Here is a 9079-nt window from a genome sequence, read left to right as displayed (position 1 = left end):
GCTCCTCCCCCGGGGGGGGGGGGGGGGGGGGCATTGCCATGCAGGTCTTTATTTACTTTGTAATAGTGTAGAAAGTGACACTGATGTAATCTTGTCAGTAACATTCTCTGCATGATTAAGGACGACCCAGCCTAGGCAAGAGGCAATGAAGAATAAGAATCTACAGCATCTTGTGAATGGTCTCAGGTCTTTGGAAAGGGTATGTAAAACATTAAACTAGAATAGCATACTTGCAGGGGTCCATTATGGGGAAACAGTGGTGAGGAGCTGTAGAGGCTAGGGGAGAGGTGTCCAGAGCTGGGCTTTAAAGACAAGCTAGTCACCTATGGATTAGAAGGTCAACTCTTATTGAGAGTCTGGTACACAATACCTGCCATGGTTTGAACTTCCTAGCATCTTCACATATGCTATGAGAGAACGGTCCTGTTGCTGCACTGCAGCCTCTGAGATCCTCCAAGGCTCTGACAATAACATGGATGGCAGTATAGACATTGTAGGTTACTCGTAGGCTGGAGACATCATTGTAACTATTGTGAATATCCTCCAGATTTTCATTTCCTGAACATTTATTTGTCAGGGTGACCAAAGAATCTGTCACGTTCTTCTGATCCATGAATTTGCAGTCAAATACTTTCTCCCAAAAATCCTTTACCCAATAGTCTCTCAGATCCGTGGAGGGGCGGTTCTTGTTGAGAAATTCCTTAAATCCAGGCATGGTTCCACTGTAAAGGGCTATCCCAACAGTCCCAGAAAGTAGGTTTGAATATGGATGCGGGGAGAAAAGGCTGGAGGTGGACCATGCTTCGCTGGCTACAAAGATTTTGTCAGTGACATTCTGTATTAGCATTTCATCCAGAATGGGAAGTAAGTTAATAGCATCTGAAAATGCAACAATAACTTTGGCAGTGGATTTTTTCATGTCCGCAACTATGCCCGGAGCGTTACGATCTGGTCTATCTGTTTGAATGCTTTTCATGAAGGCCACACATGCTCCTGCCTGGACAATTTCCTTTCTCACCAGTTGAATTCCCTGCTGTCCATAGTCATTATCCAAAGCCAACAAACCGACCCATGTCCAACCAAAGTGGAGCACCAGCTCCGACAAACCTTTAGACTGGAACATGTCACTGGGCACAGTCCTGAAAAAGGATGGAAACTTGGTCCGGTCACTCAGAAGAGGACTTGTTGAAAAATGGCTTACCTGTACAAAAGATAGAATTTTAATTTGGTTTATTTACAGATCTATTCACAAAAGGGTGAAGAGTTTGGAGAAGGGAGGAGAAGTGAACAATCTAGGACAACATAGCTGAACTGGAAAGTAAGCTGAATTGGAGAATTTTTCCAAATGGCCTACATTGTTCACTTCTTCAAACTCTTCACCCTCTAGTGACTAGCCCTGTTAGTGTTTAGACAACACGGCAATTTAAAGAATATAATAATGTTTTTTGGTATTTTTCTTTTTGGGGGGATTTACACATTTAGAAACTGCTGTGTTATATTACTCTATAATTATTTGTAAACCATTTGTCATGTCTGGAAACCAATAGCTTTGAGGGTACTAATTCCCTGACTTACAGAGCAGTCAGGGTCGTCAGGGTCACAGGAACTGTAGGTCCACTTAAATCTCTAGATGTAGAGAACGTGGGATAGGATGATTGCACGTGGATGTGGGTGTGAAAGAGGTGCAGAAGCGCCTAGTCTTCTCCAGAGCCCCTGATGGTGAGGATGTTGTGCTGTGAGGACAGCTTCCAGGGTGAGGCTCTCTTAAACACCTGTGCAGACCCGCTACCAAAACTGTGCAGAACAGCCCTGAGACACAGGACACAGTGGCAAGGGATAGTGCATTTGCATAGAACACAGAACAAACACTAGAAATGGAATACTCAAGATGCACAACACCGAAAAGGTCTACAGGGAAGCTGAGCAGGACAACACAGCGGGCAAAGCACAGAGGACACAGGAGGAAAGAGTAACTCATGATACACATGGAGAAACTGAATACATAAGATGCAATGAGAGACAGGAGGGAGACGCACATACCGAGTGTTTGGACGAGTTCTCGTACTCACCCAAATACTCCCGATGCTTACTCCGATACCAGAACTTCCGGTATCAGGAAGCCAGACGGCGAGTCATTACACACTGATAGCTTCCTGATTGGCCGGGAAGCCGGCTACATACTGCCTCATCAGCAGGGAGCATGTTGCTGGCTTCCCTGCCAATCAGGAAGCCGGGCAGCGAGTCATTACCTGCCCCACAGCCTCCTGAATGGCCAGGAAGCTGGCTCCATGCTTCCTCTGCACCTGGTTGACGAAGGAGCGTGCAGCTGGCTTCCCATGTAATCAGGAAGCCGGGTGGTGAGTCATTACACACTGCCCGGCTCCCTGAATGGGACTTCCGGTATCGGTATTCGGTATCGGCGAGTACCGTAAAAAAAAAAGTATTCGTACTCGAAACCGAAAAACCAGTATTGGTGCATCCCTAATATTTACTATAACTCCTGGCTTCCAGCTGGTTCACGTAGGTGCTGGTGACATCAGTGAGTTTTATTGAGGGTTGCTGGAAAAGCTGAGGCTCCCAAATACCTCAGGAAAGCATTTCATCACAATCCTGCAATAATGTCTTATGATATTCTGGTTCTGCAGATTTCCAGGAGATGGTGAGAAGGCCCAGTGACAACAGCATTGTCTACAGGAACCAGCTGAAATCCCGGTGGAAGGTATTTTTTACATTTTTTTCTCCAAGGTTTTATTGTTTCATTCATCTTTAACTTTTTTTTCAATGGGGTGGGGGCTGCAAGATAAGTGGACCTTGATTTTTCATGCTGGTCTTCTTTAATTCTGCAAAGGCCATAGTACAACCACTAAACCATCAAGCTTGTCCTCGTGTTATAATATGAGTTTAACAGAGATAATGAACCTTTCCTGTGAAGTAAATCAACTTTATAAGAACAACTTAGGAATCTTTACCTGGGGGTATCTATAGAGCCCCAAAATGTGAGCCATGGCAATTGATTGTGTGGAAACTGATGCACCAATAATAGAACTTAGGGGCACGTCATTAGGACATCGATAGTTTGGGATGGCTTGACTCTGTCCAGTAAGCACCTGTAGACTACCCTTTAAAGCCAGATGGAGATCACTGCAGGAGTCATAGGCCTGGAACCCCAAGGTAACATTTGAAAGAAGATTGGGATTCTCATTGATCTCATTCACGGCAAATATTAGAGCTTGGAGCTGCTGATAATTTTCAAAGTGAAACCTTCAAAAGGGACAAAAAGGAAAGAAAATAATATTAAGAAAAATTCTTATTGATGAACATGAACTACAATATGTGTAGAGACCCCAGAGTGGGTGAGTTGAAGCACATTAATCAATTTACAAACTGGACCAATGAAACTGAGTCAGGATAGGTGTGCTTATGTCCATTCATTGGAATGGCATTGTTGCCCAATGGCTATTGATTTGGTTCCCCAATTGCTTTATCTGAAAGTCCAATTAATATTTCTATATTTATTACTATAATACAGTCAGGTTACATATAAAGTAATAAATAGTCATACATATTTGTGTTTTTTCTTTGCTTGCTATGTTGGTTGAATGCTGGAGATCTGGACTACTGCTCTTACACACAATGCAGTGGCATGGGTCTTTAGGAGGCCAGAAATCCTCCCTTACAGTATTCCAGTCAATAGTGCTGCTTAAGAAGGGTGAACACTGGTAATTGGATCACTGTGCAGGTAACATATCAGACCTCAGAAGACTCACGCCATGTTATGTGTAAGAGCAGAGGCCTGAGCAATGATTCAACTGGGGCATTGAAGGGCTTTAAAGCCAGAGTGCACAGAAGGGGCAGTTCCCCACCAGAATATACATAACCCTATATTTGCAAACAAGCATTCCTTTTATTCAAAATGTGTGCCTGCCTAGATAAATCACCACAGATCCTGACTGTGAAGGACCACACCACAAAGTAGTTAGACAGGCAGGGCCGGATTTACTCTCTTTGCTGCCCCAATGCCAGGTTCCCCAATGCCCCCCCTGTATGCAGGCTGCATACAAGTGATCTCATCAACATCGCTGAGATCACTTTTGTACAAAACAAGCGGTGGCTTCCCCCGCTGTACGTTTAGCTCTGCTTGCCCAAAGCAGGGCTAAATGTACAGTAGAAAACAACTACCTGCCCAGCGCCCGGAACTGCATGTCCTGGCCGTCGGGAGATCGGAATTCCAGACCCCTGCTGCCCCTCTACTCCCTGCTGCCCCGAGGCCAGGCCTCGGTTGGCCTTGTGGGAAATCCGGCCCTGGACACAGGCAGCAGATACAGTATTTCCTTGGTAGCAATAGTTCTGGCACTTCAAAGTCATTGGGGTTAATTTACTAAGGGCAAATAGGTTGTTCACTTTGTAAACTTGGCTTAGTGAATGACGTGAAGCTCTGCTGACTTCCGTCATCCAATCTTGTGCAAGAAAAAAAACTTGATTGGGTACTCTTCACAATGTGAATGTTCACCACATTGACTAAGCTAAGGGAAAATTCATTTGCAAAGTGCAAATCCCTTTGCACAGTGAACAGCCTATTTCCCTTTAGTAAATCAACCCCATTATGGTTGAGATCCTACCATTTATTTCCATGTAGCCCTACATAAAAAGTTAGTTTAGTAGTGGGTAGTGATTGTATTGGAAATTTTATTTTGAACCATAAGAGCTCTGTAGTCAAGCCTAAGCAAGCCATAGATGAACATATACCTCACCAAAAATGATGGCTGGTGAGACATACAGTATTTCCATCCGTTGTTCCATTCCAAGAACTTTTCCAACAATTTGGGCAATGCCTGGAAGACCCCTACATATCTTTTTCCTTAGACATACAGTATCCAAACTATACTCAAGACATTCATGAACAGTATAAAGTAATACTCCACCTACAGAGCACAGGTGGTTTTTGGTGGCCTCTCTGTAAAGGAGACTTGTTCGTAGACCTTGTCCAGATACAGCGGTATAATGAAGCCAACCATGATATCTCCCATTCGTGTTGTCCCCTTCATCTCTGACATTTCCAGTTTGCATCTGTTGTCATGGAAGTACAATGCCAGTATGAGGTGAATCAGAGTCAACTTCCAGATAGCCGTATACAAAATGTCCATCTTGCTTTACGCTTTTTGGCAACATCTGTGGAAAAAATTGGACTCAATTCTTCAATGGCATTCTCACATAACTAGACTTGTTGTACAAACATAAATGCAAGAAGAAAGTACAAGATAAAGTACTGTAGTAGATGTATTGTCCTATAACATAGGCCAGCCGGTGTACACTCGTTGACCATCTAGTCAAGTAATGAATTCTATGGCTACAATTGTCTTATTTTGAAATAGCGGTATAATGTTATAAAGTCCTATGGCTGCAAATCAGTATATAAAGCAGGCATAGTCAAGAGGTTCAGCAGCCGTTTGATCGAGTAGTGAAATGGGGAAGATATGTAGGCTAGGCAGCTTGGATTGTAGAATGATTGTTGGTGCCAGATTGTTTTGATGTCTACTACAAAGGTAAAATCTACAGCCATCCAAACCTCAAAAATGTTGAAAAAAAACAATAAATAAAAAAAACCTGCCAAAGGGGAAGAAATATACTGCTTAGGTAAAGGCAACAAACCAGGAGCTCAGCTTCACCAAAAGCTTAGGAAGAAATGCTTGTAAGACTTAGGTGACAGCAATCAGTCAATGGACTGCATTGGACATGAGGACCTCAGAAGGGCTTAGACTGCCAGAGCCCAGGGCAGAAGAGTCTTCAGGGATGGGTCTAGCAGCCAGGCTGGGCAGTGAATCGGGCGAGTATATCTGTGTTATTTTGTTTAGGAAGAAATGCTTGTAAGACTTAAGTGACAGCAAGTCAATGGACTGCATTGGACATGATGACATCAGAAGGGCTTAGACTGCCAGAGCCCAGGGCAAAAGAGTCTCCAGGAACTGGGCAAGCAGCCAAGTGGAACCAAGCATCAGGTGAGTATATCTGAGTTATTTTAGCCTCTAGACCACATGTGTCAAACTCAAGGCCCAGGGGCCGAATCCGTCCCACCAGGCCATTTCCTAGACTTCTACTTTCAGATCTAGGTATTAAGTTATTACTAAAACCAGTGATAATGGAATGCAGAGGCAATTATGATAAAGATTAGATACATTTATATAGTCTTACAGATACCTTTGAGGGCAACCATAATGTTGAAGCGGCCCACGATTAAATTGAGTTTGACACCCCTGCTCTAGACCAAAAGAAGCATTTAACCCTTGCAGTGCCGGGGTAGCCCCACTGCAATGGGTAATTTCTTTACATGCCCAGAGTTGTTCTTTAGAAAAGTACTTTGCTAGGTAACGTATATTTGTTTGATTTGGATTCATTACTGAAAAAAAGATGGAGAGTTTACCACTTTAATGCACCTGCAAAGGGAGAATGAGGAGGTTAATTTGCTGGATACAAGAGGTGAGGGGCTTAATATACAGGTTGCTGCAGAGACAGGTGGGAGATTAGATGTATTTGTCACTTAGACCACGTATGTGCCACTACCATCACGTAACAGAGAGTGAATAATAACAGACGAGCCAAGGCTACACACATTGATTTATTTAATTATTTAACTATTTATAATTTTTTATAAATTAATATTTTATTCGTCTAAAATCACCTTTCACGATTTGAATATCACTATGAATTGTTGAAATAACCAAGCGCAACATACATACTTTCTCCTTTGTAAACGGAAGGGGAGGACTCTGGAACACTAGCAGTATTTATATTTGTGATCGCTGTGATCGGCCAATCGCTCCAATCACAAGGAATAGAGCCACTCTGATTGGCTCTGTGCATTCACAGACATTGCACACGCACTGGGGATGCACACAAGTAGTATACAGACGAATATGGCACACACTGGAACTCTTCCGCTGCCTTGTAAAAGTGGTGCCTGGGCTTCTGGTGTGTACCTGTGACTTCAAGGAGGATGAAGCTCACTGCAGGTGAGCCTGTGCTCTGATAGTGCATTGCTATCTATCTCCCACAGTTGGGAAACTCAGAGAGTAAGGGACTTCGCTTATCAGAGGCGGCTTGATGTGGCAGTGTGGCTTCCACATGTATTTGCAAATGTTTGCAACTAAAACCTCTTTTTTAACCCGATTAGTTAAACAGACTTTTGTTATTTGTTGTAGCTTGGTATTGTGTTGGGAACCTCTTTTGTACAATTATTTGTACAGAGTGCTGTTTTAAAATGTCACTCCAGTATACCACGGCCACCAACCCGCCATTTTAAAACAGATCCCAGCTAGGTCACTATCTACAAGAAGTGTGCATGTTCTCCCTGTGCAGGTTTCCTCCAGGGTACTCTGGTTTCCTCCCACACTCCAAAGACATGCTGGAAAGTTAATTGGACCTGTGCAAATTGGCCCTCTATGTATGCATGTGAGATAGGGACCTTAGATTGTAAGCTCCTTGAGGGCAGGGACTGATGTGAATGTGCAACTATGTACAGCACTGTGTATTTTGTTGGCTCTATAGAAATACCTGTAATAAATAAATACATAAATATGACAGTAAGCAAGTTGATAAGACAGGATGATGGTCTCCCATTAAAACAAATATGTGCTGCAGCGCTTAATTATGAATTCATCTTTACCCACGGTTTCCTCCTTGCCCGTCTGCACAAGACTCACAAATATCTGTAGAGAGTCTACCCAATGCAGCTTCTTTTGATGGGGTGACAACAATGCTGCACTGCTCCTGCAGTGCTTGGGCTGAAAAAAGAAAACTAATACAGCCCCCACATCTATAGACTGATAAGCTGCTATATGTTACAGTTGTGTTCTTGGGTTCGTCTACACCTTACTGCTTGGGTGTGGCAGTCATTCAGTGTCTGCGCATCTTGTACTTACTGATCTCTTTTAGTCGTCTCCTGGAGATGTGTTACAGAGATAGGTTTTTATAACCTCATCGGGATGGTTGGTAACCCTTTACACACAGAGGAGACCGTGACTCAAGTTGGGTAATTGAAGGATCCTCAGGGGGACCTCTCAGACCCGGGAGTAAGCGTAGCTGTGACAAGGTAAAATACATTCTCACTGTGCCCAAGTGATTCTAAATAATGAATCTACAATGTCTTCCTTTATTTCCTGTTTAACACACCAGCTGCTACTAATTGTCCCGAGTGATCTGAGCATATCACTTTTTCCACACACTATATACACTGTATTGCCAGAAGTATTGGGACGCCAGCCTTTACACGCACATGACCTTTAATGGCACCCCAGTCTTAGCCCGTAGGGTTCAATATTGAGCTGGCTCCGCCCTTTGCAGCTATAACAGCTTCAACTCTTCTGGGAAGGCGTCCACAAGGTTTAGGAGTGTGTCTATGGGAATGTTGGACCATTTGTGACGTCAGGTACTGATGTTGGACAAGAAGGCCGGGCTCGCAGTCTCCGCTCTAATTCATCCCAAACGTCTTCTATGGAGTTGAGGTCAGGACTCTGTGGAGGCCATTCAAGTTCCTCCACCCCAAACTCCCCCATCCATGTCTTTATGGACCTTGCTTTGTGCACTGGTGCGCAATTATGTTGGAACAGGAAGGGGCTGTCCCCAAACTCCTCCCACAAAGTTGGGAGCATGAAATTGTCCAAAATGTCTTGGTATGCTGATGCCTTAAGAGTTCCTTTCTCTGGAACTAAGGGGCCAAGCCCAAACCCTGGAAAAAAAACCCCACCCCATAATCCCCCCTCCACCAAACTTTACACTTGGCACAATGCAGTCGGGCAAGTACCGTTCTCCTTGCAACCGCCAAACCCAGACACGCCCATCGGATTGCCAGACAGAGAAGCGTGATTGGTCACTCCAGATAACACGTCTCCACTTCTCTAGAGTCCAGTGGCGTTGCTTTACACCCCTGCAACCCACGCTTTGCATTGCACTTGGTGATGTAAGGCTTGGATGCAGCTGCTAGTCAAGCAGCCAGGTAGGACTGAGGATAAGGTGAGTGTATCTTTTTTATTTTAGCACCGAGACCAAAATGAGCACCAAACCCTTGAAGTGTGAGGCTAGCCCC

At 44.0% G+C, this 9079-nt stretch overlaps 1 protein-coding gene across 1 annotated transcript in view; it reads right to left on the bottom strand.

Moving 5' to 3' along the window:
* Window positions 1-5144, bottom strand: part of LOC108790669 (vomeronasal type-2 receptor 1-like) — a 33555-nt gene extending 28411 nt beyond the window's left edge. The window contains exons 1-3 of the mRNA XM_018560981.1: window positions 4927-5144; window positions 3108-3261; window positions 371-1201 (exon numbers count right to left, since the gene is read on the bottom strand). Coding sequence (XP_018416483.1) covers window positions 371-1201; window positions 3108-3261; window positions 4927-5144 — 1203 coding nt within the window. The remainder of the gene's footprint in view (window positions 1-370; window positions 1202-3107; window positions 3262-4926) is intronic.
* Window positions 5145-9079: the final 3935 nt, after the last annotated feature.

The sequence above is a fragment of the Nanorana parkeri genome, unplaced genomic scaffold (genome assembly GCF_000935625.1).
Source record: "Nanorana parkeri isolate BGI_ZX_2015 unplaced genomic scaffold, ASM93562v1 scaffold491, whole genome shotgun sequence".
Lineage (NCBI taxonomy): Eukaryota > Metazoa > Chordata > Amphibia > Anura > Dicroglossidae > Nanorana > Nanorana parkeri.
The sequence above is the reverse complement of the archived record's forward strand: the minus strand, read 5'-3'. Positions and strand labels throughout refer to the sequence as shown.